This window comes from Lepus europaeus, chromosome 7 (assembly GCF_033115175.1).
Source record: "Lepus europaeus isolate LE1 chromosome 7, mLepTim1.pri, whole genome shotgun sequence".
Taxonomy (NCBI): Eukaryota; Metazoa; Chordata; class Mammalia; order Lagomorpha; family Leporidae; genus Lepus; species Lepus europaeus.
This window is the reverse complement of record NC_084833.1, coordinates 97,053,949-97,080,928: the sequence shown is the minus strand read 5'-3', so window position 1 is coordinate 97,080,928 and position 26,980 is coordinate 97,053,949. Positions and strand designations below refer to the sequence as shown.

The following is a 26,980-nucleotide window of genomic DNA, read 5'->3' as shown; positions in this document are numbered from 1 at the left end:
GAGAAACAGTGTTCCTACCCACTCGTTCACTCCCCAAACGACTTCAAATCCGAAACCAGGCTGGGCCAAAGTTGGAAGCCACAAACTCAACCTAGGTCTCCCACATGGGTAGCAGGAACCCAGTTACTTCAGCCATCACTGCTGCTTTCCAGGATCTGCATCACAGGCCAGAAACGGAACCCAAGTACTCTCCATGTGGGTCACTGGCATGTTAGCTGGTATTTTACTCTCTAGGCTAAACACCTGCCTCTAAAAATTGATTTTTAAGAAAAGATGTATTTATTTTATTTGAAAGGTAGAGTTAGAGAGAGGAAAACACAGAAGCTAAGAGATCTTCCATTTGCTGGTTTACTCCCCAGATAGCTCCAACAGCCAGAGCCTCCCAATCCAAAGCCAGGAGCCAGGAGCTTCTTCTAAATTTCCCATGTAGGTGCAGGGGCCCAAGCATTCAGGCCATCCTCCACTGCTTTTCCAGGCCATTAGCAGGGAGCCAGACAGGAAGCAAAGCAGCCAGGACTGAAACCAGCACCCATATGAGATGCCAGCAACGCAAGTAGAGGCTTAATATACTATGCCACAGTGGCGGCCCCTAAAAGTAGATTTTTATAAACAAAAACCAGGAGGAGAAAAATCTATTCTCCTTCTAAGGTCAAGATTCAATTTAAGAGGCCAGTACCACGGCTCAATAGGCTAATCCTCTGTCTTGCAGCACTGGCACACAGGGTTCTAGTCCCGGTCGGGGCGCCGGATTCTATCCCGGTTGCCCCTCTTCCAGGCCAGCTCTCTGCTGTGGCCCGGGAGTGCAGTGGAGGATGGCCCAAGTCCTTGGGCCCTGCACCCGCATGGGAGACCAGGAGAAGCATCTGGCTCCTGCTTTCGGATCAGCGCGGTGCGCCGGCCGCAGCGGCCATTGGAGGGTGACCCAAGATTCAATTTAAGAACAACTCTTTCCCAGTTATTATCAAAGCTAAGAGCTCTTAGTAAGTTCCCATTGATGAATTAAAAATAAAATCTTAAAGCTAAGATTCCTTTAATAAACAGCTAATACTATAACATGGATTCACCGATGTTGTTTTCCACTATGACATGTTTCACAGAAATACAGAGGCATAGTGCTGAAAAGCACAGATTCAGAGGCCAGCCTGTGCCGTAGTAGGTAAAGCCACCACCTGAAGTGCCAGCACCCCTTATGGGTGCCGGTTCAAGTCTCGACTGCTCTACTTCTGATCCAGCTCTCCACTAAGCAGCGGAACATGGCCCAAGTCCTTGGGCCCCTGAACCCACATGGAAGACCCCGAAGAAGCTCCTGGCTCCTGGCTTTGGATCGGCACAGCTCTGGCCATTGTGGCCAATTGGGGAGTGACCCAGCAGATGGAAGACCTCTTTCTCTGCCTCTCCTTCTCTGTGTAACTCTGACTTTCAAATAAATAAATCAATCTTAAAAGGAAAAAGAAAAGCATAGATTCAGAAATAAAACTGCTCAGTTTCAAATCCTGGCTCTGTCACTTACTAATTGTATGAGCTCACCAATGCTAAGTAATCTCTCCATTCCTGAGTTTTCCAATTTGCAAAATGGGACACCTACCTCACAGGACTGCTGTATGATAGCTGACAGATCAAATGTACTTCAAGTAGTGCCTAATACATAGGAACTACTGAGAATTTATTGTCTTAATTATACTGTTGTGGAGACTATGGATTAGGATCAGAACATGCACCCATGGGCCGGCGCCGTGGTACAGTAGGTTAATCCTCCACCTGCGGCACCGGCATCTCATATGGGTGCCAGTTCTTGTGCTGGCTGCTCCTCTTCTGATCCAGCTCTCTGCTGTGGCCTGGGAAAGCAGTAGAAGATGGCCCAAGTCCTTGGGCTCCTGCTCTGTGTGGGAGAACGGGCAGAAGCTCCTGGCTCCTGGCTTCAGATCGGCACAGCTCCGGCCGTTGTGGGCATCTGGGGAATGAACCAACAGAAGGAAGACCTTTCTCTCTGTCTCTCCCTCTCACTGTCTGTAACTCTACCTCTCAAATAAATAAATAAAATATTAAAAGAAAAGAACATGTATCCACCAGGATTTCTCCCCATGTATTACATTTATATTTATTTGCCTCTCTCAGCTACTAAAACTGAGTTCCTTGAAAGCAGAAGTATTCATCACACATTTATAATTTTATCATAAACACAGTGACCTTCACACATTCAGTATTCAAAACATCTTTCTTTAGTCAAAGTTTTATAGCCTTTTTCATATCTTACACAGCACTGTTTGAGGCATCAAAGATGTCTAAAAGAAATTACATACCTAAATAGCCACAAAAACTAACTAAAAACAAAGTAAGCTGCACCAATAATAGACTCAAGTTAATTTTCTTTGTAAAAGTATCTGAAAAGCAAAACTTCAACTGCAAAGAGATGAAATGTATAGGAATCTGCTGCAACAAAATGTCCCTTAAATATGGCCACTGAGTGTGAATGCCCTGCGCCTCTCCCGTCTGCTAACATTCCACCTAAATTGATCATAAAACCAGGACAGAACTTCACACAGAGCACAAAAATCAGTTAACCACTTTAACCATGGATCATTTTCAGGAATGGTCAAACTTAGGTGCTGGTAAATAAACAGAAAAATCAACAAAAACTTTTTAACCATGGCACATGGTTTCCCATTTATTACTTAAATGGCAAGTTAGCGCCTTATACTGTTATCTAGCAATTTAAAAGGTTCTAAAAAGTTACAACTGGCAAATTGCCTGTTATATTAAACTTGCAATCTAACAGAAAGAATAGAAAAAAGAGTAAGCTCACTCAGATACAAGTTTTTGTTAGACTCAACTTAAAGGTAAAGGCAATCAAATTCCTGGAGAACAAGCCGAACATACAGATCTTGCCTTGTAAACACATTTTATCACAGCCTGTGGCAAGTACAATTGAAAGTATGATTAATCTCTAGGGTGCCTCTTAGAACTGTCAATGTTTTTCTCACAGGTAGGACTCCAACACATTATGAATACTCCTTTATAGGAAAGGTTAAAAAAAGAAAAAACATCTTGCAAATAGTGAGCCAAAACAAAGTCAGTCATTCTATGTCATACAATAGCAACCTCAGTTACGAGATAGGGACATCTTGCCACAGTATCTTAGTACTTGTAAGAAACATCAAGATGGGGCTAGCGTTGTGACATGGCAGGTAAGCCACCACCTGCAACACTGGCATCCCATGTCAGCACCAGTTCACGTCCCAGCTGCTCCACTTCCAATCCAGCTCCCTGCACATAGCCTGGGAAAAGCAGCAAAAGATGACCCCCTGCCACCCATGTGGGAAACCCAGATAAAGCTCTTGGCTTCAGCTTGGCCCAGCACTGGCTGTTGCAGCTATCTGGGGAGTGAACCAGCTCATAGAAGATATTTAATTCTCTCTCTCTGTAACCCTTTCAAAATAAATAAATAAATCATTAAAAAGAAAAAGAAACACCAAGACAATAATTTTTGGGCAACAATCAACAATGGGAAACCAACCTAAGACAAGAACAAGCATGCAGACAGACATACAAAGCCTTAAAATGTGTATGGTAAGCCAGGAGAACATTTCAGAGTATGAGAGAATTACAAACATCAAAAGATTTCAAAGAATTTTGTTCTCTATCTCTATGATCCAACCATAGGAAACTGCCACTTTAAAAAATTCATACTTACAAATAACAAGTTCTTACTAAAAATAAGAAATTAATATGTAGATAATTTTCTACAGGGTTTATTTAATTTTTTCAGTAGCTCTTTAACAAACACGTCTATTAAGGCTAAGGCAGAAAGTTCTGAAGTAGGACTCTCAGAGGACCAGGTTTAATGCAAATTCTTCCTATCTTTGAAAATTCAGCACTGTAATTATGCCATGAATACTTACAGAGCATACTCAGGAATAGGTAACTTGCTTACATCAAATACTTCTTTATCCTTCATGAGATATACTGAACGTATGTAGGAGACAAAACACTGTAAAATAAGAGGTTGAAAAGTATAATGTGTAACAGAAATGAAAAATTTAGACCAAAATAAAATTAACCAGAGATAATTTCCACAGTAGCAAAAAAAAAACAAAAACACACACACACACACATAAAATATTCAGCACATCTCCATTTTACCAAAAAAAAAAAAAAAAAAAAAAAAAAAAACCAAACCAAAACAAAAACCTACATTTTAGAACTGTGAAATCAGAAATGACTTTTCACTGTTTTGTGGAGCCAACTCACAAAATATCATCTTCACAGAAAGATACTATAGACGTTAATATTCAGTTACAAGAAGGTACAATTGGGAAAACATACACTGTGGAATACAGATCTGTGATCTACTCTGAGCTCCAAGCAAATTTGTTTCTCTAAATGTCAGTTTCTTTATCTATTAAAAAGATGTAATAATAGTACTTTTACTTAGAATGTTTTGAGAATAAAATGAGAAAATGCATGTAGAATACCGAGTACATCATCTGAAATATAGGGCCAATAAATGGTGGTCATTGATAACAGTAAATCTTCAACAAAACAAAATTTTACCCTATTAAATGAAGCTTAAAATCATAACAGAAAGTCTGTTATTAAAGTTTTTCCTTTTATTACAATTTCTAGTAATTTATCATCAACCTGGAATATTTTTCTTTTGTTTCAAAGAAAGAAATGCTATCTTCACCGCAAAGCTACAAAAACTGGAAACGAATGTGCCTGGTCCTTTCTTGGTTTGTAAAATAAGCAGCTAACAATTTTAAATTATTTGTATAAAGCCTAGTTAACTTCTATTTCTTTGTTTCCATATTTTCTACATTTCACATTTTCTTTAGCTTTCCACTCATCCTTTCTACCCAACAAATCTCCAAACCATTTTCTCTGTGTCTACAGGCATGAAAAACAATCACTGGCACCATTTCAAGGATAATTTTTTCCCTACAACTGTCCACAAGAAATCACCCCAGTTGGTTATTATTTCTGTTCTATCTAGATTATAATCAAAAACTAGAAAATCACTTCTATGAAACTAGATAGCTTGCTACTGCCGGCAACACAGTGAGCTATTCTGCCACACCATGCGTGACACCCAATATATCATATCATATTTATTTCAATGTGCTATTCTATAATCTTTGTCCTGGAAGGCTCACTTGTTCTATGCACACACCAGTAAAACAACATCCTTCCAATGTTTCATATTTCCTGATTGATAATTGAATGACCTCCTAAGGATGCAGTAAGTCACAATATAACAAAATGCACATAAATTTAGTTAAATGTGTATACCTTCTAAAGCTTCTAAGAGCTTAACCCCTAACTTGAAGTATGTTTGCTAGACAAAACATACACACAAATGTTTACATGCCCAAAAATTCTAAAAAAAGAAATCACTAATTTGTTTGAAGATCTTTTTTACATGATATCAGATGGAGCTTATAAAATTCTAACTTTACATAGTTCACAATATAGTTTTTTTGGGGCCAACGCTGTGGCGCAGTGGGTTGAATCCCCGGCCTGAAGTGCCAGCATCCCATATGGGCGCCAGTTCTGGTCCCGGGTGCTCCTCTTCCAGTCCAGCTCTCCACTATGGCCTGGGAAAGCAGTAGAGGATGGCTCAAGTCCTTGGGCCCCCAAACTCGCATGAGAGACCTGGAAGAAGCTCCTGGCTCCTGGCTTCAGATTGGCACAGTTCCGGCCATTGCGGACATCTGGGGAGTGAACCAATGGATGGAAGACCTCTCTCTGTCTCTTTCTTCCTCTCTCTGTAACTCTTTCAAATAAATAAATATTTTAAATATATATATATATATATATATATATATATATATATTAGTTTTTTGTTTTGCCATTCATTTCTCCTTAAGTAGAATAGTTCTCAAGAAACTGAGATGTGGGGGCCGGTGCTGTGGCATAGCAGGCAAAGCTGCCGCCTGCAGTGCCAATATCCAATATGGGCACCGGTTGCTCTACTTCTGATCCAGCTCTCTGCTATGGCCTGGGAAAGCAGTGGAATAGGACCCAAGCCTTTGGGCCCCTGCATCCACGTGGGAGACGTGGAAGAGGGTCCTGGCTCCTGGCTTCAGATCGGCTCAGCTCCAGTCATTGTGGCCAACTGGGGAGTGAACCAGCGGATGGAAGATTTCTTTCACTCTCTCTCTCTCTGCCTCCCCTTCTCTCTGTGTGTAACTCTGACCTTCAAATAAAAATAAATAAATCTTTAAAAAAATAAAAAAGAAAGAAAGAAAGAAAGAAACTCAACATGGACGACCCAGAAGAAACTCCTGGCTCCTGACTTTGACTCAGCCCAGCTCCGTCCATTGCAGCCATTTGGGGAGTGAACCAGCGGATGCAAGACTTTCTTTCTTTCTTTCTCTCTTTCTTTCTCTCTCTCTCTCTCTCTCTCTCTCTCTCTCTCTCTCTGCCTCTGCCTCTCTGTAACTCTGCCTTTCAAATAAATAAATAAATAAATCTTAAAAAAAAAAAAAAGAAAGAAAGTTATGGCATGACTTAAATGCTTGACACACAGTAAGCACTCAAATTTTTTCCTAATCTAGAAGTTTAGGTCCAGGAAAGCAATTTGGGACCATTAGGTCTTATAGACTAAAATCTCATTCTAGAAGATCATTTGGCAAAAGTTCTGTTCTTCCTAAAAACATAATCTAATATAGGAAGGTATTAAGACTCATAGTCAAGAAGGTTCAAGAATTACACAACTTCATTCTAGAAATAAAAAACTGATGACTTTATCAAGTATTCTAGAAAGCAGGCCACTGTGCATCTAAATCATCTTCAAAGGGATTTTCCTTATGTATCTGACAAGACCATAGAGATTTGCACAGGCTACTACAGAACACATTGTATTAAATTAAGGAATACACTAGACTTATTTATTTGAAAAGTACACTGTTTGAATATCAGAAACATGACCATGCAATCTCGAAGTAGCAGAAAATGAAGAAATTTAACTATATTACATATTTTAATTCCACTGAAAATATCCAATTCAAAAATGACTTACCCTTTGAGCTCTTTCTTTTAAATCTCGATCTTGGGCTAAAAAAGATTCCAATCTTTTCTGGACATCCATAAGTTTTTCTGGATTGATTCTTTGCAACAAAAAACAAAGATAAAACTAACACATCTCAATTTTGGTGGCTAAAAATACTACACAGTAATTTCTCATTTTCTTCAGTATTTTTTAAATGTATGTTGTTTCTCATATGTGAACCATATAAAACCAAAATTACACTATACATAAATATGACTCTTTTGCCTTTTACAAATAATATAGGAGAAAAGAAATGACACATCAGGTGCTTCCTCTAAACATTAAGACCACTAGCACTAGTTAATTCTTAAAACTACATTAGTAGAAAGTAGGCTCCTGAGGCCGGCACTGTGGCATAGCAGGTAGAGCCACTGCCTGCAGTGCCGGCATCCCATATGGGCGTTTGTTCGAGTCCCTGCTGCTCCACTTCCGATCCAGCTCTCTACTATGGCCTTGGAAAGCAGTAGAATATGGCCCAAACCCTTGGGCCCCTGCACCCACGTAGGAGACCCAGAAGAAAGCTCTTGGCTTCAGATAAGCCCAGCTCCAGCCGTTGCATCCATTGGGGAGTGAACCAACGGATGGAAGACCTTTCTCTCTCTCTCTCTGCCTCTCTGTAGCTCTGCATTTCAATAAATAAATCAATCTTTAAAAAAAAGAAAGAAAGAAAGAAAGTAGCCTCCCATGATACACAGATTAATGAAATGGAATAAATGAAATCTAACGTCATTTTCAGAAATGTTTCTGTTTTTAGTCAAGTATCATAAAACCAAGTTCAAGTGGCAAGTAGCCAGGAACATAAATACTGACTTCCCTATTAAGCAGTTAGACAAAACAAAACAGATGCTTCTCAAAACTCTGCCCAGAGAGGTGGGCAATGTGCACAACAGTTCAAAAACTGCTTGGGAAGCCTACATCCCCTTTCAGAGTACCTGTGTGAAACTCCTGGCTCCACTCCCAGTTCCAGCTGCTAATTCACACTTTGGCAGGCAGCAGGTGATGGCTCTAGTACTTAGGTCCCTGCCACCTACATGGGAGATCTAGACAGTTTCTAGCTCCCTTATTCAGCCTGGCCGAGCCCCGGTGTTATGGACCAGTGAACAAAAAACTCTCTCTTTCCTGTCTCTCTGCCTTTCAAATAAACAAAACGTATAAACAGGTTTTATAGATTAAAGAAAAAAAAAAACCTGCCCAAGTTAGCTATAGGAAAGAATTAATTTCTTGCATTTGTTTAGACTGCACAAAGGAGTCCATTTGCTTCCCCTATTTTAGTCTAAATCACTTTGTTCCTGCAACATCAGCATAGTGAGAGGTGGTGAGTTTTGATTTTTCTTTATCATGGAAAATTTCAAAATATACAAAGGTAGCAAACTTCCACTCAGTTTCAACAATTATCAATTCACAGCCAGTTCTGTTCCTTTTGTATTCTCAATTACTCCTCCCCACTTCTAACCACCTTCCCTATTATTTTTTGGCAATTCAACCCAGTTGTGTTTCAATGGTCCAAACACAAGTCACAATGATGGATTTACTAATGTTCAAACTACGCATCCTCAGTGACAGGAGACCACAATCCGCTGAACTGGTCAGAAAGCCCTCAAAATAATTTCATCCAAGAGGTTTAATCCTTTCACTTATGAATGCTTCCTGAAGCTAATAGGTTCTCCTTTTCAACTCACATTTTTTTTTTTTAGAAGGCAGTGGAGAAAACAAAAAACTGTTTAAATAAAAAAACTTAAAAAACAAAGTCAGACTTCTAATTTCTAGCATCATATACAAAGGGCTTATACATCACCATTAAATCTTAACACATAAAAACCTGATTGGATTGAGGGGGGGTGGGACTCTTCTTGGATATAATAGAGAAGTGAGGACAAAGGACAAACCACAGCCCCCAAGATAGGAGATGCAAGGAAGTGAAAACAGAGTTACGACTTGCTGGAGCAGATTCATGACCAGAAACCACTGGTGCCAGGGTAGGAAAATCTGAACTAAAACTGAGAAATTTCTGGAATCACAGTGTAAGTCAGAAACAAAAAGTCCATTCATAATGGAGCCCCCATGCTGTGGTGAGGTTTTCCTCCAGGAATCTGATCAGGTTTTCACAGTAAGCAATAGGAAAGTCCTTCTTACAGTTGGGAGGGTAACAGAAACCATTCTGAAATAAACTGGGGCACCCTGTTCTCCTCAGCCATTTTCTCCTGATTGCAGGCCTTGTTAGCAGAGCCAAAACTATGAGCGTTTTATCAGAGCCTATCTCACCTGGGGGATGAGAAATACCCAGCTGAGCCCTTTCTAGCCTTCTTGTCTCACCCAAGTCGAAGTGACAGGAAGAGACTTGCCACTACTATAAAATCCAGAGAGGATAAAGTCCAGAGAGGTACAGGTTGTCTGGGATACTAAGATCTAATTATACTACCATAGCTCTCTGACTCCCAACTCCCCAACTTTACCACCTACTAAGGGCCTATTTACAGCCATTAAGAAAAAAATTAAAAGACATACTATAAGCAAACTAAAACAACAACAACCCTCATTTAGCAGACATGGTGAGAATGTTGGCATTATCATACAAAGAATTTAAAATAACAATGAATATGCTAAGTGTTCTAATGAATAATGTAGACAGCATTCAAGAACAGATATGCAAGGTAAGCATAGAAGTAGAAACAAACCAAAGAATCACTGGAGATCAAAAGCCCTAGGGAAAAAGAATGTCCTTGGTGGGCTTATCACTAGGCTGGACAGGACTGAGGAAACCATCTTTGAACTTGGCAGAAACCTCCAAAACTGAAAAGCAAAGCAAACAGACTGAATATACAGAACAGAACAGAACATCCAAGGACTGTGGGTCAACTACAAAAGGTATAACATGTATGTAATGGGAATATAAGAATTAAAGACAGAAATTAACAGAAGAAACATTTAAAATAATGAATGAGAACTTTCCAAATTAGTATCAGACACCAAACCACAGATCCTGCAAAAGCTCAGAGAACTCTAAGCAGAATAATGGGAAACAAAACTTAACCCCAGCCCCTACACTTAATATCATTTTCAACTACAGAAAATTTTTTTCAAGTAAGGAAAAATGCTTTAAGAAGCTGGGAGACCAGGAGTAAGGGGAACAACCTTACCTATGAAGGAAAGGTAAGAATTACACCTGACTTCTCAGATACCATGCAAGCAAGAAAAGTAGAGTAAACAGATTTAAAAAAGAAAAAAAAGCACATGTTCACAGTACTAGATGCAGAAAAAGCATCTGATAAAATCCAACATCCACTCATTTATATATAATGTATTTATTTATATAATTTATTCATAAAATATATGAATTATCTATATATATATATATAAAACTGAGTAAACTAGTAATAGGAGAACTTTATCTTGATAAAAAAATCTACAAAAACCCTACAGCTAACATCATACTTAATAGTGAGAATCTGGACAGTTTGCTTCAAGATCACGAACAAGGCAAAGATGTTCCCCTCTCACCACTGCTTTTTCAGCATTGTAACTGAAGCCTTAACTAATGCATCAAGATAAGAAAAGGAAATTAAAGATACACTTATTGGGAAAGAAGAAATCCAACTGTTGGGGCCAGCGCTGTGGTGTAGCAGGTAAAGCCGCCGCCTGCAGTGCCAGCATCCCATATGGGCGCCAGTGCGACTGCCGGCTGCTCTACTTTCTATCCAGCTCTCTGGTATGGCCTGGGAAAGCAGTAGAAGATGGCCCAAGCCCTTGGGACCCTGCATCCTGGGAGACCTGGAGGAAGCTCCTGACTCCTGACTTCAGATTGGCACAGCTCCAGCCATTGCAGCCAATTAAGAAGTGAACCAGTGGATGGAAGACCTCTCTCTCTCTCTGCCTCTCCTCTCACTGTGTAATTCTTTCAAGTAAAATAAATAAAACTTAAAAAAAAAAAAATACAACTGTCTTTGTTTACAGATAACACAATCATCTACTCAAAAAATCCTAAATAATCAAAAGAAATCCTAGAACTACTATGTAATTATATCAAGATTCCAAGAGTAAAGGTGAATGTACTAAGTCCACTACTTTATTTACCAAAAAGAATAAGCTGAATTTGACAATTCATATATCAATCTAGCAAAACACATACAAGATGTCTATGAGAAAAATTAGACAAAAAAAAGAAGGTAAAAAAGATCAGAGAACTAAATAAATGTAGATAACCATGTTCATGAACAGAAAGAGTCAATATTATCAAAATGTCAGTACTCTCCTTTCTCTGAACTACAAACTCAATGCCATCCCCAAAATATCCCAGCAAGTCATTTTGTGAAAGGATCAGCAAACAATTTCAGTTTACATGGAAAAACAAAACACCCAGAATAATCAACATAATACTGAATAGCACAAGTTAGCTAACACTAACTTCAAGATTTACTATAAAGCTATAGTAATCAAGACAGTATGATACTGGTCAAAGAATAAACAGAGAACCCAGAAACGGACTCACATAAACACCATCAACTGATATTTGACAAAGAAGCAAAAGCAATACAATGGAAAAAAAAATGGGATTTTCAATAAATGGTGCTGGACAGTCACAAATAAATAAAACTAACCCACATACAGTCATTATACCCTTCACAAAAATTAGCTCAATGTGGGTCATATATGTAAATGTGAAAAGCAAAAGTATAAAACTGCTAGAGAACAACATAGCGTGAAATCCAAATGCCCTTTGATGTGGCAAAGAATTTAAATATAACACCAACAGGCAGGCATTGTACCTCAGTAGGTTAAGTCACTGCCTGCTACGCTAGCATCTAATATCTGAGTGCTGGTTCAGTCCTGGCTGCTCCTCTCTGTTGTAGCTCTCTGCTAATGAGCCTGGGAAAGCAGCAGATGATGGTACATGTCTGATACCCAAATGGCATTCCAGTCTCCCAGTTTCAGCCTGGCCCAGCCCCAAACGTTGGTAACATTTACAAACTGAACTAGAGGATGGAAGATGGAGCACATGCACTCTCTTTCACTCTCTCCCAGTTACTATCTTTCAAATAAAAAAAAAGAAAACTTAAAAAATATATACATATGTATGTATAAATAAAACACCAAAGGCCTGTTCTATGAAAGAAAACATTGATAAATGGGACTTCATTAGAATTAAAAACATCTGCTCTGTGAAAGATAACAGCAAGAGTACTAGAAGACAGCCACAGACTGGGAGAAAGTACTTGTAAAAGATATCTGATAAAGGACTGTTATCTGAAATACACAAAGAACCCTTAAAACTCAACAACACAAATAATCCCATTAAAACAATAGGCTGAAGACTTTAACAGACATCTACCCAAAGAAGATATAAAGAAGACAAATGAGGATGTGAAAAGATGTTCCACATTATCTATCATCAGAGAAATACAAATTAAAACAATGAGAGGGTAGGCACTTGGTATAGCAGTTAATAGACCACTAAGGATGCCTGCATCCCATACTAGAATGTCTCAACCAGAGGTACCTGCAATTTCAGATTCCTGCTAATGCACACCATGGAAGGCAGTGGGTAACAGCCCACATACTTGGGTGCCTGTTACCCACGTGGGAGACCTAGATTGAGTTCCATGCTCCCTACTATGGCTTAGCGTGCTCTCTCACTTTCAGTGCATGTGGATGTCTGCCTCTCAATAAAAAATAAATGAAGGGACCAGCATTGTGGCGTAGTGAGTTAAACTGTTGCTGGAGACATCAGCATCTCATCTAAGTGCCAGTTTATGTCCCATATGCTCCATTTCTGATCCAGCTCGCAGCTAATGCACCTGGGAAAGCAATGTAAGATGGCACAAGTACTTGAGCCCCTGCCACCGGTGTGGGAGACTGAGATGATGCTCCTGGCTCCCAGCTTCAGTCTGGCCCAGCCCTGGCCATTGCAGCCAATTGAGGAGTGAACCAGCAGATGGAAGATCCCTCCATTCCTCTTTCCTTATTTCCTGATCCCTCCCTCTCTCCATCTGATTCTGCCTTTCAAATAAGTGAATAAATCTTTTTTAAAAAACAAATAAAAAATTTTAAGAAACAATGTAATACACCTACACTTATTAGAATGTACAAAATTCAGATCATGATGACACCAAGTGCTGTCAAGAATGTGGAGCAAAAGCAAGTTTTCTTCATTGCTGGGAAGAAAGCAAAATTGTACAGCCACTTTTGAAGACAGTTTAGCTGTTTCTTACAAAATCAAACATGATCTTAGTATATGACCCAGCAATCATACTCCTTGGTATTGACTCACAGTAGCTAAAAACAGGTTCACGCAGAAACCTGATCAAGATGGTTATGGCAGCTTTATTCCTAACTGACAAAACTTTGAAGCAATCAAGATGAACTTCAGTAACTGAAGGGAAAAACCGTTACATCTAGACAATGGAATATTATTCATTACTAAAAAGAAACAAGCTTTCAAGTCATGAAAACATATGGAAGAACCTCAAATGTATATTACTTAGTAAAAGAAGTCAACCTCAAAAAGCTCTGATTCCAACTATATGGCATGCTAGAAAGCAAAACTATGGCAACAGGGATAGAGGTAAAAGCACAGGATTCTTAGAGCAGAGAAAATGTTCTATGAAATTTTAATGGTAGATACATGTCATTTTATATACATTCCAACCTACAAAATACACAACACCAAGAGTGAACCTTCACTTCAACTTGGGACTTTGGGTGACAATGATGTGTCAATATAGATTTATCATTTTAAAAAAATAAACCACTCTGATGGAAGATATTGCAATGGGGGTATGTATAGGGTTAAGAGGTATATAGAAAAAGTCTGTAATTTCCTCTCAATTTCATTGTGAACCTAACCAAATAAGTATTTTTTTAAGTCAAAACCAGACAGTTGAATGGGTTAGGGGGAGAACTGAATTAGGTGTAGGAAATTAAATGTAACAATTCCACGCCCTCACTTTTCTAATCACAGAAAAGCAAGCTCTTACTTGATTTCCTTCACAGGAACTTTCTTCTGGAGAAGCTGCTGCACCATCCCTTTTTCTTCTGAGGGGAGCAAAATTAATAAAGCTTCACCATCCTCCTTATACCTAAAAAAAAAAAGAGAGAGAAACAATCTAACATATCAATGCAACCAGCATTTCAAATTTTAACAGTACGAGGTACACAGAACACAGAAGCAAGTTTATCTAATTAGTATATATTAAAAACACTAGTTTTTCTTCTTGTGTAACAACAGAACACAAGGGTTCTCAATGCCTTCTAAGAAGCTTCCATTACTAGATCCCTAGAGACTTTCAGGTCTTGTCACCAAAGAACTAGATTTTAAGACAGAAAGCAATTAAAAAGAATTTCTTAAATTGATTAAATTGATCTTTACTGTATATACAGCAAGGAGACAATTTCTCATTCAACCCAGTACCGGAATGTCATAAAATTAGTTGTTTAATAAACATGGCATCCAATCTACTAAAGAAATGTATTCATCTTCCAAGGGATTCTCCTTATACCTTGGAAATGAAATGTTCAGGTGTCAGAAGAAACAAATGTTTGCTTAGGAAAAATACTTGCCTCCAATCCACATAATGTTTCTTCCCTCACCTAGTGAAATCTTATTTCATGCTGCATCTTCAGAAATTTGTACTGACATGGGCCACAAGGCAGCCTGAAGTTTTTAGCTTTTAGTGCAACCTGCATACAGATGTTCCTGATACCTTAGTGCCAACTATTATAGGCAAGCAAAAAAACAAGAGCATAAAATTTGATAACTAAACAAATTTTCAATAAACAAACACAATAATCATCTCAAGGCAGTCTCGTCAGGATTCATGCTGTAATATTTGTGGGGCAAATTTTCATAAATAACCAAGTAAAGTATTTACAAAGAAATTTGCATCAAGCATACACTCAAGAACTCAAATAAAATCCCTGTCTTCAGTGATCTGCAGTAAACTAGAAAAGACAAACACATAAAAAAGCAAGTGGCTGAAGAGAATAGTCAGAGAACAAAAAGTGCGAAAGCACAATCACAAGCAACAAATGCCGCCAAGCCTGAGAGAGCACGAGAGCAAGCCAGAGAAAACCAAAATGTGTCAAGGCAGATGGAATTTCAGGTGGGCCTTGGAGGTTGGCAGAGAAAAAAGGGGGGAAGGTATTCCAAAGCAGAGTGGCATGAAAAAAGGAGTGGAAACCTGAAAATACAAAGCTAACTTAGTGAAGAGTGAACCAAACAAGAAAAAACTCCAAAGCCAGAGTGTAAAAATGGACACACAGCAGTAAAGTTTGCTAGAAAGGCACAAAGCCCATTTTCGGAAGATCTTGCATGCCTCTGCACAGAGTTAAATACCACAGTATGTAAGCATTTTGTCACTGAAAAAAAGGAGAGAATAACTGATTTTGATAACTTTGATTGATAGTACCCTTTATTTTAAAGACTGAAGGACAATTTTTACATTGCATGTTAACTGTAAGACACAACTTCTATGCATAAAGTAAAATCCCAACCTAATTTCATTTACATAAGAAAAATGTATTTATGTGCACACACAATCATAGAAAAGTATGAAAACAAAGCACATCAAAATGTCAAGCTTTCTTTAGGTTCCCCCACCAAGTTTTCAAAGCATTACTATAGGACATGCCAGGGGCCGGCGCTATGGCGCAGTAAGTTAATCCTCCACCTGCGGCACTGGCATCCCATATGGGCGCCAGTTCTAGTCCCGGCTGCTCCTCTTCCAATCCAGCTCTCTGGTATGGCCTGGGGAAGCAGAAGATGGCCCAAGTGCTTGGGCCCCTGCACCCACGTGGGAGACCCCAAGGAAGCTCCTAGTTCCTGGCTTTGGCTTGGCACAGCTCCAGCTTTTGCAGCCATTTGAGTAGTGAATCAGCAGATAGAAGACCTTTCTCTCTGTCTCTCTCTCTCACTGTATGTAACTCTACCTCTCAAAAAAATAAATAAAATCTTTAAAAAAAAAAAAAAAAGAAAAAGAAAATTAAGAAAGAACATGCCAGGCACTCAAACAATTTTAACACAGACATGGTCCTGGCTACTACAGAGTTCACAGTCTATTAGGAAAAGATATTAACACCAGGAATAACCATAAAGTAGTATGGGCACTTTAGTCAACACACAGCAAGCTGTAAGTACATATGAGAGAGCCGCAGTTAGTGGAATCTACAAGTCAACTGTCCTAACAAAACCAATGAACTGAGACCTAAGGAATAATTAGAACTCACCCACCGTTAGGGGTAAACATTTAGATGGGAAAGTCAAGTTTGCCATGAACAGAAGGCAGCCTTGGAGAATTCAGTGAATACTTTTGTCTTCTTCATGCTTGTTTGCATTTTCCAATAAACCGAGGAGCAAAGAATAATACTGAGCATACAATTTACTTTTAGTATCTGTTTCATAACTAAAAAACCTGTACCAAATACTTTCTTCACTGCATTTTAAAAGAGGATGACACAAAGTTTTTCATCTTCATTTATTACAAAGAAATATCAATTTAAAGCATTTCCCTAAATATTATTGAAATAAACCATTCGTGAAGTCCAAGATTACTAGTACATAAAGTAGTGAGGTGACATCCTTAGATACAGTATATAAGAGACATCACAACTTCGGATGCTTCAAGGCCTCACAGCAAGGACAGGTCAAAGATAAAAGAAGAAAGGAAGTAGTTAATAGTGACCATTAAGCAGTACACTTGCCAAAATGTCTTCAGGGCAGCCAGATTCCTGGAATGAAGTGAACTACCCTCAGAAATAGAAAGGCTTATTCTGTGTGGCCCAAACAGGAACAATTAGAAAGGAAGTGTAACAGCGGTTTGAGGGACAGTCAACCCTTTTAACATTCCACATCCAAATTCACAGACAGCAGAATGAAGTAAATAGGCCCACAAGACTACACAGGACAGGAACTGCGGCAAAGGAGTAAGAAATCTTCAGGAGATCAAAAAGGCATTCAGTGAATATTCTCTGATCATTCAGAGACTCATAACCAAGAAGAACCAGGGAGTCAACTCCGTCTATCTTATTTACCAATTTCAGGGAGAACCTGGAAGAAAAGAGTCACAACTAAATTCATGAAAGGGCTATGCCCAAAACTTTTAGAACTATAGCTGACAGGATATATGATGGCACTTCAAAAAGTTCATGAGAAAATAGAATTTAAAGTAAGATTTTGGAGGAGCAAAATTTTTTCATATTATATAAAACTTGGGGTCGGTGCTGTGGTGTGGCAAGTAAAGCCACTGCCTGGAGTGCCAGCATCCCACATGGGTGCCAGTTCAAACCCAGGTGGTCCACTTCCAATCCAGCTCTCCACTATGGCCTGGGAAAGCAGTAGAAGATGGCCCAAGTCTCTGGGCCCTTACGCCTGCATGGGAGACCCAGAAGAAGCTCCTGGTTCCTGGCTTCGGATCAGCACGGCTCCAGCCATTGCAGCCAACTGGGGAGTAAACCAGCAGATGGAAGATCTCTCTCTCTCTGCCTCTCTTTTTTTCTGTGTAACTCTTTCAAATAAATAAATAAATCTGTAAAAATAATAATAATATATAAAACTGCATAAGAAAACCTGCATAGATTTCAAAAATTTTAGAGCTCAATAAACTCATACTTTTGACACCATTTTTCCATGAACTTTTTGAAGTACCCTCATATATAAAAGACTACACAGATTAAGACACACAGTAGGAGCAATATGTAGAAGAAAGACTGCCAAAGTAAAATGGAAAATAATACTCAAGGCAAGCATCTATTAAAAGATCACCATTGGCCACTTTGCCTATTTTGTGTTAAACACATCTTTTTCTTGAAACAACATAAAGCATAAATTATCTCCCATACACTAATACTGTTTCCACAAGCTTTTATTTCAAGAATAAAACTTTTAAAGAGGCCTAAGTACTTTTTTTGTTCATAATGCTTACAAGAATATAGTGTGTTTACCCATAACCCAGTTTTTTTTGTTTTGTTTTGTTTTGTTTTTTTTGTTGTTGTTTTTTAAACAGGCAGAGTGGACAGTGAGAGAGAGAGAGAGGAAGATCTTCCTTTTTTCCATTGGTTCATTCACCAATGGCTGCTGCGGCCAGCGCGCTTCGGCTGGCGCACTGCGCTAATCCAAAGCAAGGAGCCAGGTGCTTCCCCTGGTCTCCCATGTGGGTGCAGAACCCAATGACTTGGGCCATCCTCCACTGCCTTCCCGGGACATAGCAGAGAGCTGGACAGGAAGAGGAGCGACCAGGATAGAATCCGGCGCCCCGACCAGGACTAGAACCCGGTGTGCCGGCGCCACAGGCGGAGGATTAGCCTATTAAGCTGCGGCGCCAGCCCCATGAGCCAGTTTTTAAGACTTCAAAAGCACGATCCAAGACCCAAGGCTAAATATATGTTTAAGAAAAATAAATGTGCTTCATAAGACCCAATTTTAAAACTCCATATGCTTAGCCTTTAAGAGACAACCCAGGGGCCAGTGCTATGGAGCAGTGGGTTAACACCCTGGCCTGAAGTGCCGGCATCCCATATGGGCACCAGTTTGAGACCCGGCTGCTCCACTTCCAATCCAGCTCTCTGCTATGGCCTGGGAAAGCAGAAGATGGCCCAAGTCCTTGGGCCCGTGCACCAGTGTGGGAGACCAGGAAAAAGCTCCTGGCTCCTGGCTTTGGATCGGCACAGCTCCGGCAGTTGTGTCCAACTGGGGAGTGAACCATCGGATGGGAAGACCTCTCTCTCTCTCTCTCTCTCTCTCTCTAACTCTGACTTTCAAATAAATAAATCTTTAAAAAATAGGCCGGCGCCGTGGCTCAACAGGCTAATCCTCCGCCTAGCGGCGCCGGCACACCAAGTTCTAGTCCCAGTGGGGGTGCCGGATTCTGTCCCGGTTGCCCCTCTTCCAGGCCATCTCTCTGCTATGGCCCGGGAGTGCAGTGGAGGATGGCCCAGGTGCTTGGGTCCTGCACCCCATGGGAGACCAGGATAAGCACCTGGCTCCTGCCTTCAGATCAGTGCAGTGCGCCTGTCGCAGCGCGCGGGCCGTGGCGGCCATTGGAGGGTGAACCAACAGCAAAGGAAGACCTTTCTCTCTGTCTCTCTCTCTCTCACTGTCCACTCTGCCTGTCAAAAATAAAAAATTAAAAAAATTTAAAAATAAAAATAAAAAAAAAATCCAGACACCACAGAAAATCCTGCATCTGAAAAAAAGCTTGACTTTCATCTCCAGTATTAATAATATGTTGTATTTATGCAGCTCTTCCAAAATTCATGGAGAACTTCATTTTACATTAATTTGCCAATCTTGGGGCTGGCGTTGTGTCGCAGCAGTTAAATTCACCTCCTGCAATGCTGGCATCTACATGGATGCCAGTTCAAGTCCCAGCTGCTCCATTTCCAATAAAGCTCCCTGCTAATGCACCTGGGAAACCAGTAGAAGAAGATGGCCCAAGTATTTGTGTCCCTACCACCCATACTGGAGACAGAGACCTGGACAGAATCCCAGGCTCCTGGCTTCAGCATGGGCCAGCCTCAGCCATTGCAGCTATTTGGAGAGTGAACTAGCAGATGGAAGATCTCCCCATCTCTGTAACTTTGTCTTTCAAATAAATAAATCTTTAAAAAACAAAAAAATAAAAAATAAAAAAACTTGCCAATCTTAACAGTGAACAGCAAGTAGAGGAAATAAATACCAAAGGAAGTTGCTGAAAGGCCAAGAAATGGGCCTAAAATTAGCTGGTTATGACCTATCAGAGACCTTTTTCAAAAAAGATTTATTTGAAAGAGTTACAGAGAAAGAGATGCAGAGGTAGACAGAGAGTGAGGTCTTCCATCTAATTGTTCACTCCCCAGATGGCCACAATGGCTGGGGCTGGGACAGGCCACAGCCAGGAGCCAGGGGCTTCTTCTGGGTCTCCCACATGGATGCAGGGGCCCAAGCACTTAGGCCACTTTCCACTACTTTCCCAGTGCATTCGCAGGGAGCTGGATTGAAAATGGAGCAGCTGGGACTCAAACCAATGGCCTGTATGGGATGCCAGTGCTGCAGGTGGCGGCTTTACCTGATACGCCACAGAGCCAGCCCCATCTATCACAGACCTCAAATTTGCAATCTACTGTTTTCTCAATCATATAAGGATTCTCTGCAGAAACAAGGACTCAATAGACTGATTATGACTGCCCAACTGATATCAGATAGTTTATCTCCACATCCTGCAACCTCACCAGCATTTCTAGCTAGAACAGGAGATCCAGCCCATTGGCTTGGATGCCAAAGGTAATTCTTCCATTGAAATAACCTCCAAATGCCCAATGTGAGGAAAAAAAGCCCTGCCATTTCAGCAGTAATGTGGCTTTTGCTTAAGAGACATTAATTCCTAACCACTCCAATTCAGATTCTCCAACACATTAATTCCATGCTAGTTGGGCATCTAACTGTCTAACTTTGCTCAATCACACTCAGAATTTCATCCTGCAGTGAGCTAGCCCTGTTCAAAACTACATTAGCTGTCCCAGCCAGGTACTCTAGGTTCCAAAGAGGCAGGTCTTCAAAGGGTCTAATAAGAACTATTGCTTTTTTGTCACTAAAAATACACATAAAAACATACATGAAAACATTTTTCTCAGTGGTAAATTTTAGAAGACTTTAATTGTACTGCCATCACTGTCTAGAAGCTATGCTGTAAGCATTATTCAGTTATACAAATTATAAAAAATAAAAAACAAATTATAAAAAATAAAGTTTCTCTCATTGCCTTTGCAACCTGTATCTTCTTTTATCATTATTGCCTCATTAAACACACATCCTACCAGTATTAGTGCACTTCTTATTTTGACCAATAAATTTGAGGTCATGTAAACCTATACCAGATGTCCCTAACAGCTATTTCATACTGTTGAGTGAACAAATACAAATGAGCACTAGAAGTACCATCAGCAAATGAAGCACTAGATTTTTACTCAAAAGAACTACTCACTAGCTTATAGCTTTAGATAAGATGCTCTTTAGCATTATCCCTTCTAGTCTCTTATCCATGACAAAACACCATGAGATTACCCAGGTCTCTAGGATCCAAACTTCTACAACAGTAATTATTTAGATACTAGTCACTGTTCACAATACAAGTACAATCAAGAGGAAAAAGGGTTATACTCTGCTATTCCTCCATCCTTATTCTCCACACCCCTACTGTTCTCCGATTCCAGTGTCTCTCTCTCCCTTTCTCAGCATTACCTGTGGCAACTGAATGACTTCATGTCACTGTAACAGAACTGTGCATTTTATTCTGCAGATGCAAAAAGCCTGTCCTATTCACCCTTACAACATGGTACAAAGGAGAGCTTACTCCAGGGAAGAAGAGCAGCACTGACTTAGAGCCATACATTGAGGAAAGAGTCAGCAGCAGCCCAAGATCTCAGAATATCAATTAGCAATATCAAACAGCAATATCATAAGCTCTCTAATGACAAATCAACTTTACCAGGAAATAATCAGAAAGAAACCAAGCTGCTCAACACATACTGCATGGACTTCTAGCAAACTGATTAAGAACAAGGATTCATGGTAGAAATGACTAAACTCTATCAACTCTATCAATTATGTTTTAAGAAGGAAAAAAAAATTAAACTAAGTTTTAACAGATTAAGAATATAAAGAAAACTCAAAAACAGTAACCTAAACAGTAACCTAAAATTATACTTTCAAAAAACAACTCAGAGGTAGATATATTTAATCTCATTTTTTAGGGAAAGAAACTAGGGGTTAAAGAAATTAAATACTAAGGCCAGCACTGTGGCACAGTGGGTGAAACTGTCATCCACAGTACTGGTATCCCATATGGGATGATCAAGCTCCCTGCTAATACTCCTGGAAAAGCAGTGGAGAATGGTCAAAGTCCTTGGGTCCCTGCACCCACATGGGAGACCTGGAAGGGGTTCCATGCTCCTGGCTTCAGCCTGACCCAACCCTGGCCATTAATGCCACCTGGGGAATGAACCAGCAGATGGAAAATTTTTCTGTCTCCTTATACATATATATAGTATATATGTATATTATATATATATGTACATATATATATATATATATAGGGTATGTGTGTGTATGTAATTCCTTCAAAAAATAAATAAATCATAAAAAAAAAAAAAATGCTGGTCCAAGGGTACATAGCCAGTAAGTTACAAAGTTCAGCTCAAAACTAAGTCCTATTCAAATTTGATTTTTATTATTTTTTTAAGGTTTATTTATTTTTATTTGAAAGTCAAAGAGCATCACAGACAGAGAAATCTTCCAACCACAGGTTTAATCCCTATAGAAGTAATCCCCAAATAGTCATAACAGCCAGAACTGGGCCAGGCCAAGGCCAGGAATTTTTTCTGGGTATCTCATATGGGTACAGGTGTCCAAGCACTTGGGCCATCTTCCACTGCTCTCAGGCACATTTGCAAGGAGTTAGATGAGAAATGAAGCAGCTGGAAATCGAACCAGCACCCATGTGGGATGCTGGCATCAGAAGCTGCAGCTTAACCTGCTATGCCACAACACTGGCCCCTCATATTTGATTTTTAAAGAGTATTTGAACAATTCTGATGTATCTTCCTCCCACAGTCCAAATAAACAAGGAAAATGCATAGACTATTAGCTCATCTTCATGACCATAAATGACAGCAAATTTAAGTAAAAAACATCTATCTTTCTTTTCCAAATGGCTGGTTTTCAGGCATTCTATAAGTCCTGCATAGTAGCAGCAACTACTAGAAGCCATTAAATAAAAACAGGTGGAGTTGAGAACACACTGGCAAGAATGAGTCAGAAAGACCTGAGTATAAATCCTAGGCCTGGTACTTACTATACTGAGTAATTTGACTTCAAAGTCTTTAAGAGTTTACTAATGAGAAAATCTTTTTCATAAAGTTGTTGTATGGGTTAGACGAATTCATTTATGCACTCAAAAATTTGAGTTTTGGGAAGTAAACAGCTAACCCACAATCCATTTATTGTGCATGTGGTATAAGAGTAGGAATAGGGAAGATAACCTGCTCCTCAAAAAAAAAAAAAAAAAAAAAAAAGTGATATGGTCCAATCTCTCAGTAAACATACTTATGACATACCTGGGAAATCAAACATGGCATGTGCTAGTATGAGATTCATTGCCTATGTGCAGCTTTTAATAATTAGTACCAGGTTTGTTCACAATCTATAGATTGGGTTTGTGTCTCTGATGAGCTTTATAACAGAACATACAAATGACCCATCTGTGTAACTGATATGCTGCACATGTCATTTGGAAACTTCTGTATTTATCTGAGCTAGAACATACTCTAATGTGGCAAGAAAAGAGCCACATCCTAGACTTATTTCTGCTTCACCAACAGCTTCAGATTGTCTTTATCCTTGAAATCATTAGTAAAGCTTGATATTGAGTACGGTAGGCAGTTTCTCAAATGACTCCCAACAATTTGCACCTACTAATATTCACATTTTATCTGAGCCTTCCTATACATAACAGATAGAGCTGACGTGTATAACAGTAATGAAATCGTTATTGACCCCCCCCCAAAATATGATACCAGAATGTGGCTCCCTTAAAGTTCCCCAAAAGTCCCATCTAGGTTGCGACATATGATATCAGAATTTGAGGTGCCATGCAATATCACCATATGCTTATTAATAAATTTCCAATATTAATAAACCCATGTGGGTTCTTGCCTAATATTCAGAGAATTCTGAATATCGGCATAAATGAACAAGGCAGCATGGTACATTTTAAGCTTTTATTTAGTGAAAAAGATGCATAGGAGAGTGAGGGCCCTGTCTAAAGGAGAGAGGTAAATCTGGGTTCAGACCAAGGACCAGGAACCAGGCACGTGGAGGAGCATCTAGGCCAGGAAGCATGAGGCGAGTTGGCCCAAAGGCCACACACCATGGAGGCGCAGAGCCGCAGCAAGGCCCCTATTGGTAAAAGGCCAAAGCAAGGAAGGGCAAAAAGGGCCAGGCATACCATGACCCAGGCTTTTAATCCACTTCCAAACGGGAGTGGCTAATTAACCTGTTTGGCCAGTGGGTGCACAGGTGTGGCCAGGTAGGGGCCTGCGGTCACACAGGGACGTGGTCAAGGTGTGGTCTTCCAGCTCACAAGCCTAATTATTTTTAACTTCAGTAATATGGATTCTACAGATAAGATGGAATGTAACTTCCAAGCGAACCAGCAGATAGAAGAAATCTCTCTTCTTCTGTCTCTGTCACTCTGCCTTTCAAATAAATATTTTAAAAAAGAAAAAGACAAGATACAGTAAAACCAGCATGGAGCACAGGTAACAAGAGCGAAGTAACAGGAAAAGGTAGTGAGGTTAAAAAAGATAGGCCCAAGAGATTACTGTCTTTCACAGAGTGCAATGGAAGGTCTCAGAGGTGACATGTCCTGACTTGTTTTAAAAGGATTAGGAGAGCAAGGGCAGGGAGAAGCAACCGGGAAACTGGAGACTCCTAAACAGTATCAGTGCCTCATCATCTTCTGTACTTTATCCCAATTCCTCACAGACTCAAGATGCAAAATAAAGAATTTTCTTCGCCCTTTATTAAGCCTCTAAATCCTAGATACCAACAAAGGCAGAGAGTCCTGTAAGGAAGCACTGGTCTCCATCTGGGAGCAACAGACTGCAGAGAGAGTCTTCCCAATAGACACATGAAAAGATGCTCAGAACCCCAAGCCATCAGGGAAACACAAATAAAAACTACAATGAGGTTTCACCTCTACCCAGTAAAAATGGCTACCATCAGAAAATAACAAATGCTGATGAGGATGAGGGAGAAAAGGTACCATAACACACTGTTGGACTGTTGGTGGGCATGTACACTGGTACAGCCATTATGCAAGAAAATATGCAGATTCCTCAGAAATTTGAAACTCAATATACCATATGACCCAGCTATTCCACTCCTGAGAATTTACTCAAAGGAAATGAAACCACCATATGGAAGAGTTATCCTTACCCCCATGTTTATCCCTGCTCAACTCAGAAAAGCTAAGATATGGAATCATGCCAAATGTCCATCAAATGATGACTAGATATAGAAGCTGTGGTATATATACACAATAGAATACTACTCAGCCACAAAAAAGAATGAAATCCTGCCTTTCACAACTAAATGATGCAATCAGAGACCATTTATACTTAATGAAATAAGCCAACCCCAAGACAAATATCATATGGTTTCTCTGATTTGTGGAAATATACAGAATACAAACAAGTATGATATCTGAGTAAAACTGACATTTTGAGACTTGTTTATAGCCCTTGTCTATACTTTTGAGGAACAGTGGTTTTTCTACCTACTACTGGTTGAATTTTTATTCAGTGATGGGTTAAGCTTTGTTTATAAAGCAAACTGAAAGTATGTCATTGTAAAAATTAAGAAAAATAAGAAAGGAAGGTAGAGGGTGGGATAAAGGGAAGGAGGGAGGGTAAGGTGGGAAGCATTATATGCTCTTAAAACTGTATATATGAAATACGTGAAAAGTGCCCCCATTTAAAAGAGAGGGGGCCTTCACAAATCTAATCCAAAAGAATGAAAGAAATAAGAATTTTCACTAGCAATGATTGTTCATATGTTATAGCTTAAGAAATACACAGTAAGCTTCAGTAAGTTAATGCTCAAGGAAATTGTCTTCCCACTTGCTTTATTTAAATTTAAAAACCACTTAAAGACACTATTTAAAAATTCTCACTGATTCCTTAGAGTGCTAGTATTCTCCACAAACACACCACGAACTCCACCCAAGTTATTAGAAATTCTGCTTGCAGCTTCCAATTTGCTGTCCTTCAGATCTACACTGCAGCTAGTCAGCAAGCAAACCAAAGATTTGGCCTTTGCTGCCCCCTCGTGGAATCACTCTACTTAGTTCCTTAAGTGACTCCAAATTTCTGAGCCACAAGTATATCCAGGGCAGTAAGGCTACATTTTACTATTGCTGAGATTACTTTACCTACGTCCCACTACTCTGGAAAAGAATATAATCATAAATGAACTCCCATCTTCTATCTACAGTCTCCTTGTCCTCCCCAAATTAAAGTCCTTTAAAAACAAGGAGTACCTGATGTGTGCCTACCTTCCACTCCCAAATCTTTTTGTTTTCAACCAGGTATTTTAATAACAACAAATATAAGAGCTTGGTTTTCTGAATACCAAAACCTCAAGTCATAAACAGAACTACTTGTAAGTGATAGAATGTATCACTGGTCACAGCATTATAAAGCTATATCCTTTGCCTCACTTATCTGAAAAGGGGACTTTATTAAAAATGGTGTGATGGTTAAGAAAATAGATGAAAATTTCTAAAATGCTCAGATCAAGATTTTCAGACAGAGGACTAAATTAAAATAAGTACTTCAATGCAACAAGTACCTGAAGCATCTTTTTTTTTTCCTCCAAAAGGGGGGGGGGGGAAGGGGGCAGAACAGATCTCCCAACCTTGGCTATTTTGCTAACAAATTTGTTTTTCTATGCATTATAGTTCAATTCCAAAAGAAAACACTAACTGGAAACCTGGTTTTAATTACAGCCTAACACACAGGATTTTAATTAGTACCAAATTTTAATTTAGCCTTTATTCAATTCAATTATTCAGTCTCATGGCCCACGAAACTTTCTAATTATCTCTAAGCCCATTAAATGCCAACTTTTAAACTGCCAGAGAAAAACTAAGCATTATATATGTCAAGCTTGTCACTGGCTATACATATAAAATAATCAATTCAGAGTACATTTAATTGGTCATCAACAGTCAGACAGACTTGCCCTTTAAAGAACTGACTCTATGAGAAATTACATTAAAAGCATTTTTTCAAATCTGCATTCTCTCCAGACCCAACCACTAGGATGCCATCCTCAAGCTTCTTCCACGATGCTGATCCAATTGAATGAGCACCATTTCACGCTCAACTGCATTCATTCATCAACTT

At 39.5% G+C, this 26,980-nt stretch overlaps 1 protein-coding gene across 1 annotated transcript in view; it reads right to left on the bottom strand.

The window, feature by feature from the left end:
• The window catches only part of DDX10 (DEAD-box helicase 10), a 305,207-nt gene that overhangs the window by 238,725 nt on the left and 39,502 nt on the right, over nt 1-26,980 (bottom strand). The window contains exons 10-12 of the mRNA XM_062196969.1: nt 14,020-14,121; nt 7,019-7,106; nt 3,900-3,988 (exon numbers count right to left, since the gene is read on the bottom strand). Of these exons, the coding sequence (XP_062052953.1) occupies nt 3,900-3,988; nt 7,019-7,106; nt 14,020-14,121 (279 nt within the window). The remainder of the gene's footprint in view (nt 1-3,899; nt 3,989-7,018; nt 7,107-14,019; nt 14,122-26,980) is intronic.